General features: G+C 32.6%; 2 protein-coding genes and 1 long non-coding RNA gene across 3 annotated transcripts; 1 reads left to right on the top strand and 2 right to left on the bottom strand.

Moving 5' to 3' along the window:
* Positions 1-26: 26 nt before the first annotated feature.
* On the bottom strand, positions 27-2393 carry Aldh (Aldehyde dehydrogenase). The gene is made up of 7 exons (XM_074252655.1): positions 2159-2393; positions 1730-1975; positions 1346-1592; positions 939-1273; positions 518-820; positions 283-440; positions 27-211 (listed from the first exon to the last, which is right to left on the bottom strand). The coding sequence occupies exons 1-7, from the start codon at positions 2258-2260 to the stop codon at positions 64-66; spliced, it is 1539 nt and encodes a 512-aa protein (XP_074108756.1). The 5' UTR covers positions 2261-2393; the 3' UTR covers positions 27-63.
* A 229-nt stretch (positions 2394-2622) lies between these two features.
* Hacd2 (3-hydroxyacyl-CoA dehydratase 2) lies at positions 2623-4785 on the bottom strand. The gene is made up of 6 exons (XM_074252677.1): positions 4619-4785; positions 4432-4547; positions 4252-4368; positions 3811-4123; positions 3588-3692; positions 2623-3509 (listed from the first exon to the last, which is right to left on the bottom strand). Exons 2-6 carry the CDS (start codon positions 4513-4515, stop codon positions 2857-2859), a joined length of 1272 nt encoding a protein of 423 aa, XP_074108778.1. The 5' UTR covers positions 4516-4547; positions 4619-4785; the 3' UTR covers positions 2623-2856.
* Positions 4786-5722: 937 nt separating this feature from the next.
* On the top strand, positions 5723-7088 carry LOC141533729 (uncharacterized). Its single transcript, XR_012480335.1, has 3 exons — positions 5723-6170; positions 6288-6660; positions 6742-7088. It is a non-coding gene; the product is annotated as an uncharacterized LOC141533729 (long non-coding RNA).
* The last annotated feature ends 7279 nt before the right edge of the window (positions 7089-14367 follow it).

Below are 14367 nucleotides of genomic sequence, written 5' to 3'. Positions count from 1 at the left end.
ATAAAAATCAACAACTTATTGAACAAAAAAAAAAAAAAAAAAAAAAGAAAAAAAGAAGAATGTCTAACTGTTCTTCGTATAAACTTTCATAATTACACTTTTAACTTCTGTGTAAGCGTCGAGACCATACTCTCCGAGCTCACGACCATGCCCGCTCATTTTGTACCCACCGAACGGTACTTGGTTTGCCAGAACGTTGTAAGTATTAACCCTGTAAAATATTTTTTAATTATTAAAAGATAAATTTTATTTAAAAAAATATTTTTAATAAAAAAAATTTACCAAACGGTTCCTGCTCTCAGTCCTTGGATAACATGATTAGCTTTATCGATATCTTTCGTGAAAATAGCCGCAGCTAATCCGTAATCTGTTTTGTTAGCACGTTCTATTACTTCATCAAGATCACTGAATTTTAATATTTGCTGAACTGGTCCAAAGATCTGTTGAATTAATTTTTTTTACAATTAAGCTGATATTTTTTTTTTTTTATAATTAATATTTAAAATAAAATATCTACTTCTTCGCGAGCAATAGTCATATCATCCTGGACATCAGCGAACACAGTAGGAGAAATAAAGTACCCTGCACTTCCAACTCTGTCTCCTCCAGTAACTAATTTAGCGCCTTGTTCTTTTCCACTTTTAACCATCTCAAGAATTTTATTCATCTGCTCTTCGTCAATCTGAGGACCATGCTCAACATTAGGATCGAAAGGATTTCCTAAAGTCCTTTTCTGAGCGCGAATACCACTTTTCTCAACAAACTCATCATAAATATCATCCTCGACAAAGGTTCGAGATCCAGCGCAACAACATTGTCCCTGAAAGACGTTAATTAAACAGATAAATATAAAAACCAAATAATCTATATTATTAACAGAATAAACAAAAATCATACAGTGACTGCAAGGTTGCTAGTTAGTTAATAAAATGACCTACCATGTTGAAGAAAAGACCAAAGTGAGCAGTTTCAACGGCATGAGTCATATCAGCATCTTTAAAAATAATATTCGGAGACTTGCCGCCCAACTCCAAGGTAGTTCGTTTCAAGTTACTTATCGCAGCACCTTGCTTCACCAGCTTACCGACTTCTGTTGATCCAGTAAACGCTACTTTGTCTACATCATCATGAAGCACCAGGGCCTCGCCGGCTTTACCGAATCCGGGGACGACATTGACTACTCCCGGTGGAAATCCAGCTTCTTTCACCAACGAAGCCAGATACAGAGCCGTCAGAGGTGTCTGTTCAGCGGGTTTTAAAATCACAGTATTTCCTGGAGATCGTTTTACATTTATTTTACAAAAATAGTAGCTAATTTTCAAGGTTTCATATTATTTAGACGTACCTGTCGCTAATGCTGGTCCTAATTTCCACGCCATCATCAGCAACGGAAAGTTCCAGGGTATAATTTGACCGCAAACTCCAACAGGTTCATGCCGGGTGTAAGCGAAGAATTTACCGTCTATCGGAATTACCTTGCCATGATTTTTGTCAGCCCACCCGGCGTAGTATCTCAGAACACTGGCACTCTGGGGCACGTCGAACCCGTACGATGCTGTGAAAGGCTTGCCGTTGTCCAGAGTTTCCAAGGACTGAGTAAAAATTAATTAATTTATTAATTAATGACTGTGCGACAAGACTTGCGTCATTGGTAATTGATTACGTAAATAAATAAATAAACAAAGATTGTGCAACAAATATTGACAGACTGCGCAATACGCGTACATACCGCGAGATATATATGATCCCGTTCTATTAAATCAGCCAGCTTATGAAGAAGGACACCGCGTTGCGAAGCGTCCATTGTTCTCCATTTTGACCCAAGTTTAAATGCTCTGCGAGCTGCTTTTACTGCTAAATTAATATCTTTGACATCGCCTTCTTGTACTTCTGTTATTACTTCGCCGGTTGTCGGGTTCACGGTGGTAAATGTTTTTCCTGATTCGGATTTTCGCCATTCATTGTCAATAAATAGCTGAAATATAAATATTAATTGTCATTAAAATTAATTATTGCAAAAAAAAAAATTGACATGCAAAAATTAAAAATTTAATTTTTTGGAACAAATTTAATTGTTAAAACTTTAATATCATTTAATTGTTACTCTTAGAGTGTAAAAAATTTTATTTATTAGATAAGATAAGAAAAATTTATTTACCCCAGCGTACATTATCGAAGGATTTGTTTCTGGAGCCTGTGGTGCTGACGAGAAGGCCCTTGAGGGCTGGATTTTTTTTATAATACGCAGCATTGTTGACATGATTGAAGTGATATATAAGATGAAGAAAAATAATTGCTTTGATAGAGGTGATAATAATTAACTTGAACCGGTAATTGACATGAGCGGCGAGATAGTGACTGAAGTAAGGAGAATATCAGTCACGATGTTATAAAAAAATAAATATTTTCATCAATCATAGTGATAGGAAAGCAGCAGCGTCATCTGCAATTTTTTTTTAAGTTTTCTACGCGCATGCGATGTAAATACCCGCGTAACAAATTTACTATAAGATAGAAATTTAAATGAATAAATGATAAATGATACTAAACTTGAAAGACAGCTGATCATTTTTAGAATTTTTTTAAGAAATAAATTTAGAAGCTCTAAAAAATTATAAATGCAATTTTTGTAATAATGAAAAAATTTTCAAGTGTTTGTTGGTTTCAGTATCATTAAAATAATTATTTTATAAAAACTTACTTTTATGTTTAAATTATTTTTAACAAAATCTAAAGTAATAATAAATTTTTTTTTTATGATTAAAAACCTAATAAATATCAAATTTTATTAATCATCTTAATAAAAATTCAATACTTATGTATTTAACAAGAATTCTTTGAATGTAAATTGAAAAATTAATTAATACTCATTTTGAAATAATAAAACCAAGCAAAACCGACAACTAAACAGAAATTGACTGCGTAGAAGACAGAGTTGTACTTTTGCACGACAACTTTCCGCTCCTTGGTTTTACCGAGCTTCTGATACCTCGCCCTGTTCATGTGAGACATCATCATGTAGAGAGCGGGAATGAAGAACATCAGCAAGTAAATCCTCATGAAGGTCGGCAGGTAGAATGAAAAATTCCAGGAGTTGGGCAACTCTATGCTGTACTTCTTTGTTTCTTCAAAGTAAGGAATATTGCGGAGCATAACAATGCCCTCGCAGAGAAATCCGATGGGGTAGAGCGGGATCCACACGGTGTACCTCAGCCAAGTTAGCAGAGGGATATTCACTCTGAACAATTGCGCTATGTAATAAGGATATCGGAAAACTTCGACAAGACTCCAAACGAAAAACAGATAAAACACAACGGGCTTTGTTTGCATCCGTTTTTCCGATTCAATCATAACAAACAGGATAAATGCACGCCCACCGACTTGGATGAACGCTATCAAGGCGCTTCCTTTGGTGTATCCGAATATTGGATGCATTATTTCCAGGAATTGCATCAGCTGGGCAAATTTCAGTAATCTCCCGACGCTCTTGTACGTTTGTTCCATTGATTCTGTTGGAAAACCATTTTAATTATTATTTATTTATCCACTGAGGAGTTTAATCATTTTTAAGTAGTCATTTCAATTACCTGGACCATCTCGAGAGTATTTTATTCCCATGATGATCAGAATGTAGAGGAATCCAATGAATTGGAATAAATTGTAGAACGCTAGGTACACTTTTTTATAATCCTCTGTAAATAATTCAAAATTTTATCAACCACCTTAAAAATAATATATTATATTTGCTTTTACACTGCCCCGGTATTGAAATTAAATAATAAATAAATAAAATAAATTTTTTTTTTTTACCTTTTCGGTATCCCAGCTCCTCCTTGTGGAGTTTATCATACATGTGAGGATAATCTTCATGAATATCTCGTTTTTCAAGCTCTTCCCTGTGGAGTTTATCATTCAACCCCGCATACTGCTCGCTCAGTTTTTTGAACACTGGCTTTGGTACTTTTTTATCCTTGCTACACAAGTTTTTCTTGGTCAGTTTGTCTGAATCTGGAACCACCCAGGAAGGATCCGAGTCTTGGCAGGTCAAGCGCGGCCATTTTTCATCATACTGCTTTTTTAAAATGAACTGCAGCTGATGGTCTATCAGATCGTACACATTTTCCTACAATTATTCACCAAGTTAATAAAAAAAAAAAAAAAAAAATTAAAATTAATTTAGCACATATTCAATAATTTTAAGAATTTTATAAAAAATAAATTAGGTACGTCAAAATAAAAATAAACACTTACTGTCCGATCAGTTGGCTTGTAAAAATTTAGAGTAAAGCTATAATTGACAGGAGTGTCATCGCCAGGTTTGAAAGCTGAAAAATGCATGCAGTCATCTTCAAAATGAATCTCTGACCCCTGTTTAAAATAATTAATTATTAATTATGTAATTAAAGTAATTTAAATTAATGAAATCAATACCTGAGGATCATTGATGTCTATTCTTAAATAAATGTCACCATTTATTTGATTCCAGTAGACAGTAGGACTTTGTGCGTTGGACATTATTAAAATGTAAATTGTACAGATGTTATCAGCTGGAATAAATAATTATTTAATTTAATAAAATATACAATAGAATTTTTTGTGTAGAATTATTTATAATTACCAGTGTTTAACCAGACATATGCTGTCAGGTTTATTTTTTCAGATGACTAGGAGGAATAAAGTTATAATTATTTACAACAATGATAAAATTGAACAGATGACAATATTATTGTTTTAGAATAAACTTTTTTGAATAGATGAACCCGTTCTTTTTTTTTTTTTTATTTTTTTTTTTATTTTTTTTAGCGAGAATAGAATGTTTATTTTTGTCTACTTATCGACGTAGCAACTGCCAGCGAGGATAAATCAATAGTGTTCATTTATTTCTCGAAGTTTCCGCGTGACACTGCCAGCGCTCGAGTAGCGGTCGGTGGATAAAAAATTTAAAAACGTATATATAATATATAATAGGTTCAATGATCTAAATCAACCCTTGGTGAAATAAAATGCTATGAATAATTTGAATGATAGATTTATTTATACGAATATATTCATATCTAGTAAATGTCATTTTTATTACAATTTTATTTGGGGATTATAATATATTTATTTTGTAAAATATACTGCCAGAAGCTTAGGATAATTAAGAACGGAAAGAAAATTTATGGTATGAATTAATCAATTAGTTTTCTATTTTAGAATCAACTTCGGTGTGATTGATACAAAATTACTGATAAGAATAAAAAAAAAAAAAAAAAAATATGAGAATGATAGCAGAGGGTGAGAAAATACCGGTGTAATGATTCTAGAATATTCGAATAATAATTTCTGGAGTTATTTAAAGTTAAACTATGACATGTGACAATTTTTAGATTTTTATAAAAATTTAATTCATGATACTAAAAATAAACAGAAGTATAATTTGTAGGAATTTTTTAAAAAATATCTTAAATTAATTGTAATGAGTATGATTTAATTAAAAATCAGAAAATATTGATTTACTCAGAAGCCTGCACATGAAGACTATTCAAAATTGGTGATTAATTGGTGATTGACGTGGGTATTGAAATGGATATTACTTGGAACCGTTTAATTAAAACCGGTGGAGAATTATTTTTTATTTTTTATTTTTTATTACAGAGTATAGGAAATTAAAGGAATAAATTATTGATTTGTCTGGAAGAGCATAGGTGATGAAATTAGTGATTGTAATATGATTATCAACGAGCATAAAAAAATATATAATATATTAAAATGATTTATACACCACAACAAGCTTTGAAAAGAGGATTCTTTTGAGAATTTATTGACCGAAATAACTAAAAATAACTTTGGACATGATTATGAAAACATGGTATTTTCCTAGGACGTTAATACCCAAACATCTGTTGGAAAACTAGCTTTGAAAATTCTCTGAAATCACCGGAATCAATAAGTTTTTTTTTTTTTTTTTTTTTTTTTTTTAAAGATTTTCATAGAGGAATATAATGTAAAATAGAAGTAACGTTGCAGCATTTGTTACAGTGAATAAAACTATAGCAAAATTGATGGAAGTTGGCGGGTGAAGAAAAGAGCTGTTTGGTCACCGGGAGTAACCGGAAACGGCTGGTAAAGCAGTCGTATGGGTAGCGTGGTAAAAAGCCTTTGAAAATACTGACATATAACTAATATCGGTAAGAATATTACAATATTATATTTACCTTGAAATTTTCCATGCATAAAATTTGTCACTGCGGTAAAAGTCTCACCATTAATCCTTGATAATCCAGCATCCTCCCTTTATTTCACAGAGTACTTTGGAGCATAATTTTGGAAATAAACCCTCGGGGGGTATTGTTCTCGGACACGTTCAATAAATCATTTTAAAAATCCTCGATTGAATTCGGAACGATCGAAGAAAATAATTTCTAACGTAATACAAGTTAGCTGGCGTAGAAGGGAGGCGGCTTTCGAAAGATCATCTGGCACACGACAAGTGTGTTCTTGCAGCTGCTTTGCTGGATATGCCGGGTGCCGTTGATGGCGATGCACACACGCCCGTGTCATAATCACCACCGCGGTACGTCAGTTTCGAAAATCTCTGACCTTGAGAGGCGTGACTGCTGGTTGGGCCTAAAAGAATATAAGAATAAGAATAACCATCCGAATCTCCAAGTATACAAGGTAATATATAAAATACCAAGACTACTTACCTGATATTACTTATTCCTCAATTTTTTATTTTTATTTTTATTTTTGTTCCAGCTCCTCGAATTGTTCGTGCAGAAGCCCACTGCACACTCTCAACCCAATACCTCATCTCCTCAACTAATTTAACATTCATTATCATTTAATTTGGGGCTTCGTGATGCGTGATGTGTTTTCGTGATCCTTTAAACCGATGTTCGATTTTACAAGATAATTTTGCCAGTACACGGATATTTTTTCTTATCTTCGCCCTAATAAAACCAAAAACGTCAGCCTATTTATTCAATTACCAATTAATTATAATAATAACAACAGCTTAACCCTCATATTTATTTATTTTACTGAAAACAAATCAATAAATTAAAGTTGATGGCCTTTTTAATAGACGCCCGTACCAAATTAAATACCTAAAACATATTTTCTATTGATGTTTTTTTATTAATAAATATAAAAGATGTAAACCTAAATATAAGATCTAATTTAGTAGATGGACGAGCAGAGGTTTGCAGTCTAACGAGGATTGTGAAGGTCTGGTATCCTGCAGCTAAGTTTAACGTATCGTGCGGGTGCTCCGGTTTGTACAAAAGCGTAACCCCAGGTAAGCGTCGCTCTCAGATCTCAGGTAACCAGTATAAGCCAGGTACGCCAGGTGGTACCGTTTTCCTTTTTTGTTATTTATCATTTTTTATTTATTTATTTATTTATTTTTTTTTTTTATTTTTTTATTTTCACTCTTCCTCTGTCCTCTGTCTCTCACCTCGTCTCGTCGATTCTCTTTACCTTACTCTGTCTACAAACACCACACAGGTACTACCATCCATTGGAACATCTACAGTACCCCGTATACTTAATATTTTATTTTATATTTAGTTTCTCAGGGATCGAGGACCACGAGGACGAGCTCGATGTAAGATCGACCAGCTGTTTCGGGCCCGTCTTCGTCTGCGTTTAGTTTGTAAAGGACGCCGAGCCCTCATTGTCAACTGAATAGCAGCTAAACTCGCTTTTTTCACTACCTTGCTATTCCCAGCCTCGATTGAAACAGTTTGCTCCAAATAAAATATTAGTCTTTCATTTTCAATCCCAGTTCTGTTTGCCTTCTTGAAAATGGATTAAAAAAATCAGCCATTGGGGCGGTTGGTCCCAATTAAATATTTTATTTTTAAAATATCAAGACATAATTATTTATTGTCCTACTAAAATGAGATATAGGTAAAGTATTGACCCATAAGAGCCATAAATGTGTAATTATTGTTGAATTTAGTATATCAGTGTAGGTTTTTAAAGAACAATATTATTGCAGGAAGTGAAATATCGGAGAGTGACATCTGCATAATTCGGGCGATATTTCCGACAACTCATGCCATATGCGGCGTCCTGGCCAGTCGAAAGGTTTTTTCCTTCCTTTTCTTTTATTTATCTGTAAGCTGTAATGTTGGGTTAGGTAGGTACTGCTTAACTGATATATGCGCCCGGTAGGTTTTTCATCAGCACACCGGGTGTTGGTAGAAATTTAAAAATGGGAGGAACTGTTACGTCGGTTCTCATTTTTTCCCATTTCTCCTACTCGAATCCGAGTCTGTCAATGTGTTTTCGAAAAATTAAACATAATTTTTTTTTATTAATGGAGTGACGTAATGTGTACTATCGATTATGATCGACGTGGGGTAAACAGCTGGTGGGTTTTTATTTTTTTAATTTTTCTTGCGCTTAGATCGTCAGGGTTACTAAATATATATGCATCTGCTAGTATGGATTGTACGCAAACACACACACACACACACACACACACACACACACACACACACACACACACACACACACACACACACACATACACAACACTAATACCATTTACATTGTATTGTTATTATTTATTTAATCTGTATAGGATGTTATATTAATGCTATAACGTGTTTGAGTCTCGTAATCGCAGTGGATGGGTGCCGTAATCGAGTGTTGGAGACTTTCTCCTCTCCCTCAATACAACGGACCACCAATTTAACGTGCACTGGTTGTTGCTGTCGAGAGCACGAGCTCTGATGTTTGAAAATGAGAAATATAAAAATAAAATAAGAAATGGTTAATAAAATGAAGAAATAGTTATTGTATGTGGCCCCGTACCGCAGATGTGAACGTATAATGTGTGTGAAAAATTTACACGTCGATGCCTGATGAGATACATCTTGGACTTGTGGCCCACTATTGACGATAGATATATTTCTCTTTTCTCTTGTGTAATTTTTAGAGACCTTGAAAAAACGAAAGCATCAAGAGTCCTTCGATATTTCCGGTGTTTCATTTCTCTGTGGATTTTTACATCCTGTCTATTGTAGATCGATTTTTTTTTTTTTTTTTTTTAAACATTTTATTTTATTTTATTCTATTTTATTTTATTTATGTATAATAATATAAAAAAAGAACCCGAACCCAAATCATTAATTATATTTTTTGGTTGGCCATTTCTTGACGGCTTGATTATCAATTCAGGAATTTACCCTTTTTTCTAATGGATTCTTATATATTTATCAATAAATTTTTATGTAGATATTAACTTTTATCTTGTTTAAAACTGATTACTCGAATCAAAAGCCATTAATTTATTATGGAAATCCATGTTATTAAGCCTCGTTTAAATTTTTCGGAGCAACTTAATAAAATTGTTACGATCAAAAATTATGATTAATGTTTTACAGTCAGTAATTTAGTTTTAAAAAATCAATCATCGAATTGTGTCGTCAAAATTTATCGAATTAAAATAATAAATCGATTTAACATTTATAAATATTAAAGTTAAAATCCTTTGTTGCGTTATTTATCCCGCGGTACACTCGAATGTGAGAGTTTTAAGTTTCGCAAATAATGATAATGATTGCAGAGTAACCGGTTGCTTGGGTTAAAAAATCTGACAGCCGATCCAGCACCGGTCGTTTAATGTTATTTGTTTGCTGGTCACTTAACACTCTATATTCATGTTATATTGTCTACATTAATTAACTTTATCTCGATATCAATCACTCACTCGACAACATTCGTTTTATCCACCAAAATAAAACATCAAGCCAAAAAATATTTTATCTATCTTAAATTATCAATACAAAATATTTCAAGTTTTCCGGAAACTAAAAAAATTCTCTTCCTATTTCTATTCTACTTTTATTTCAGCGTAACTTTTTTTTTTTTTTTTTTTTTTTTCTTTCCAAGGGGTTGACTAAGATAAATGTTCCCAGTTAAGTCTGGAGGTAGTATCAGCCCCTGCTATAAATCCTTAACTTTTTAAATTTATTATTATCATTATCAATTAGCTCCTTAAGGCTTCTATCAACCACGTGCTATAATAGTACACTATTATCCATAAATATAAATATTATTTACAGTTGAGTAAATTAATAGATAAATAAATTACATGTCAATCGATTTTTTATTCAATGCAAAAATTTATAGCGTATAAAATTAGGGGATGGATTATATTAATTATCGATAGTGGTACTGTGGTATAGAACAATTGTTTAATTTATAAACGTGACAAATTTTATAATTGAAGGTAAAAGCAGTAAATAGCAGTACCACCCACTGGATTAATGAAATTAATGAAATAGAATAAGAAGAAGCTGATGTAGTTTGCTTTCCGTTGCCTGCATGATTATCATAATAAAGGAGAGGATGAGAATAAGACGAAATAGTTGGTACGTTTATTATCAGACAGCGGGGCTGAAAAATAATGGATGCAGAGAGACAGAGTGAGTAGTTTTGTACATGACTAAGGCAGGTGCTTGAGGCGAAACCGGCACACGGTACTACTGACAGCCTTGGATGTATGGCTCGTTCTCGTTGCTGTACTTTACTTTATGGGTTTTACTCATTTTACTCATTTTACTCATTTTACTCTTATCTTATCCAATACAAAACTTTTCGCTGTACCATTACACTAGACTTTAAGTTGAAAATCTTAAGAGAGTCTCGCACCGGTGTATCTATACAATACAATAGTGCCTATCTCTATTACTCATATATACCATCTCTTTCGTTAAACTACTGTGCGTAGTTGTAGTTGTAGTTTTTTTGTTCGGGTAAACTGACGTGGCCATCCTTACACTATTCAAAAATATAGAAATAAATAAAAGTTAAGATAGATCTAGGTGTGCGATGAAAAACGCTTGTCCATCACTAACAAATACCGTCTTATGAATTCCTAAATACCGAGACCATTGTTCGAGGTATTGATGGGCATTTTGAGCTACGAGGTCTTTTATGAATTGCCTGGATTTGCTGAAATTTTTACCTGGGGCTCGAGGGACACTGGCAACACCCAAATGTCCATAGTTCGGAGATTTTACTTCATAGTCCATACAATTTCTTTTTCTGTTTCAAAAGAAATTTACAACAAAAAATATTTTACTCTCGGAATTTTACTGTTAATAAATATTTTTTTTAGTGGACATTTTTATATCACCCAAAAAAATTTTTTTTTTAACAACAACACGTGTTAGATGATTTATAAACAAACTGTCATTAAAAATCAATTATACTAAGCAATATAGATGAACACTTAATTCTTAGAATTTCTATTAATCGATACTAATACGTGTCTCAGGTAAATTGCTGTTCCTTTTCCTATTATTACTAGAATATTCTTGACAAGTACTTATTTACGTTCTAAAATATTTGTCTAGATTTTTTTTTTTTTTTGTTAATTAAAAATGTATTTTTATTTAAAAAAAAAAAAAAAAAAAAAATATAATTTTAAGTTTTTAAAAAGATCTAGTGGATAAATAATCTAAAACTCATCTGACAGATCACTTGGAGCTGAAATTCGGGCGCTCTAAGCGGTCATTGGAAAGGTAATCGTTGAAAATCAGCGGCTACGAGGCGAGAGGCGAGTCTAATTATAGCCGTGACTGGGAAAAATGAAAAAAAAAGTAAATACAATGGTGTAGATAATTTTAAGACAAGACATAAGACTTTAAGCTGTAGCTTAGCAAATTTTAAAAAATTTAATGTTTCTTTCTCTCATTTCTCATCTGTTACTGTGGATGCGGAGAAACTTTTTTACACAAGTGTTGAACGTTTTCGGTGCTGATTATATCTGGTGAAAAGTATCCGGAATTTGGATAGGCAGGTGTTGGGTTAGTTTCAGAAATATATTCAAATGTAAATCGTTAAATTTGTTCTTTGGTAATTTTTATGCTTTTGCGGCAACTAAATAGTTAATATTTGATATTTAAAAAGTAAAAGTTTTCTATTATTTGCTAATTAGCAAATAGTTGAGCAGTAAAAATGTAAAAAAATGAAATTAAAATTTTTTGGTGGTCTATTTAGAGTTTGGGTGAAACAAAAAAAAAAAAAAAAAATACGATTTTTTTAGCTCGAGCCAAGACTTTAATTGGCGTTTGCAGAACAACATTATCGGAATTTGGTCTGTAAATTATCTGAAGAGCGACCCAATTACCGAAATCCGACGTATAAACTTCAACGCTGTAGATTTTCGGTATAATATAATATAATAGTCTAGGATAGAATATACTGGCTCGACGTCTTTCAAAGTTATCAAAGAGGTAACTCTATACATACTATTTTATCACTAATTATTTATTGTTAAAAATATTACTCTCTAACAAAACGATTGAGCACTCATAATTAAAATTTACCGAGTATCAATATCAATTATTTATTAATTACTGGCATAATGATAATTAACAACCCGATGATAATAATACAATAATGATATGGTTGAACTAAATTTCAATTTGAATTATTTTAAATTACAATGATGGTAATAATAATGCAAACATATCCAGTGAATTTAAATCTCTTTGAAGCTTTGATGATATTTATATAAATTAACATGGGTATAATTTTTAAAAATAATTATCTCAGCTGTTGTTTATAAAGTTATTTTTTTTTTTTTTTTTTTTTTTTTTTTTTAATTAGTAAATAAAACTGTCGAATTTAATATACTTTTATATTACTCTTGTTTCTCAACAAATAAATAGGGAAGGTAAAAAGCGCGCGAATAAGTAAAAACTAACGTTTTAAGAGTAAGTAAAAAAAATGAAACAAAATGTAAAGAGTGAATGTGGTATCTGAGATGCGAATGAGCGAGAGAGCTGGGGATTAATTTAAAAGGAGAGGATAAAAATGATGCGTAAGAGAGTCGAAAATAAAGAAGAAAATAATGGGGAATAAAATAAGAGCAAAGAGAGGAGAGTAGGTACGGGCACATAGCACAGCAAGAGCAGAGGAATAATAACAGGAGAAATAAAAATAAAAAAAAATTTAAAAGGGAGGAAGACGTATGGGGAGCTGTGTGTAGGGGAGTGAGAAGCCGGAAAATAAGAGTGTGCGATGGTTGAGTGAGCAAGGGAGAACACAAACATTACACATTACACATTACCAAGTTAGACATACGAGAGTAAAAGCATAGAGCGGGTGCGCAAGTGTCGACACACGCAATACACGAACAACAGTGGCTTATATATTATCATATGCATTAGTGTCGGGTGTTTACCCTGTCGGTGTGTTGTATCTTGTGTGTTCGTGTCTATGTTTCGTCGAGCTTTGACTTGCTCAGCTCCCCTCGGTACATACTCGGCTGTACTACGGCAGTATAGTACAGTACTACAGCACTACAGCACTACAGTACTACAGTGCATAGATGTGTGCTGGCTCTGGATTATATTCGGGCAGGGTTCGCTGCTCGCTTCTCGGTGTGTAGGAGCCCCAATACTACCAAACTCAGTAGATGTGTAGTTAGAGGAGTGGGGGACAGGAATACACCGGCCACGTGACTAAATCGGACCAATCAGGGGCTCGGAGAACCGGCGTCCGGCACATGGCCGTTACCGGCAGCTTGCCGCAGTCGCAGTTCGTCGCAGTACTCAGTCGCAGTGACACTCGAGAGCGAGAAGGGTAGTCGTGAAGCTTCTGTCTGTTTTTTCAACTCTCTAACACGATACACGACATTTAAGACACATTGTTAAGCCGATCTGTTTTTAGTCTCGCGTCAACACTCGGTTGTAATACTTAGTTATTACAATAAATATAACTACTACTTACTCAATCAATATTTAATTAGTGACAACTAATAACTAATAACTGCATCCGAGTTGAGCATTTATTAATTCTACAATTCTATTAAGATTATTACAACTGCTAACAGCTATTTGTCTAGAGCACTCGGTACAAGTGCTAAATAAATAGTTACTACTGAAAATTCACGCGAGTGTGCTAGATAAATTATTATATTAAAAAATATAAAAAAAAAGTGTTTTATTTATTCGTATTTATATTTTATTGATTATTATTTTTACCCAGAAGAATTTATTAAGAAAGTGATCCATCGAAAAAAAAAAGCAACTTTGTTACTTAGATATTTTTATTTAAAGATCGTGATTGGTCGACTTTTTTATAAGGACAGTTTAACAGCGATTACCAACTACCAACAGACAAAAAACAAAATTTTAATTATTTATTTTTGTACGAAAACGTCGAGACGTTTTTCAATTTTACCACTCAGTCGTATCGTGAGAGTTGAGGATCTAAAAAATCCTTTGTGTGAAATTTACTACAACTTATTTCTCTTTTCCCGTAATTATATAAATATATAAATATATAAATATATAAATATATATATATATATATATATATATATATATATATATATATATATATATATATATATAT

Source organism: Cotesia typhae, unplaced genomic scaffold (genome assembly GCF_013202065.1).
Source record: "Cotesia typhae breed Kobodo isofemale line unplaced genomic scaffold, CoteBio_Ctyphae contig_123, whole genome shotgun sequence".
Classification (NCBI taxonomy): domain Eukaryota; kingdom Metazoa; phylum Arthropoda; class Insecta; order Hymenoptera; family Braconidae; genus Cotesia; species Cotesia typhae.
This window is presented reverse-complemented; position numbering and strand designations above follow the sequence as displayed.

Coding starts and splice junctions, on each gene's coding strand:
- Aldh (XM_074252655.1), bottom strand. CDS start 2,260: ATGTCAACAATGCTGCGTATTATAAAAAAAATCCAGCCCTCAAGGGCC. Junction 1,976..2,158: donor CTTCGATAATGTACGCTGGG/GTAAATAAATTT, acceptor TTTATATTTCAG/CTATTTATTGACAATGAATG. Junction 821..938: donor TTGGTCTTTTCTTCAACATG/GTAGGTCATTTT, acceptor AACGTCTTTCAG/GGACAATGTTGTTGCGCTGG.
- Hacd2 (XM_074252677.1), bottom strand. CDS start 4,515: ATGTCCAACGCACAAAGTCCTACTGTCTACTGGAATCAAATAAATGGT. Junction 3,693..3,810: donor GGAGCTGGGATACCGAAAAG/GTAAAAAAAAAA, acceptor AATTATTTACAG/AGGATTATAAAAAAGTGTAC. Junction 3,510..3,587: donor ATACTCTCGAGATGGTCCAG/GTAATTGAAATG, acceptor GTTTTCCAACAG/AATCAATGGAACAAACGTAC.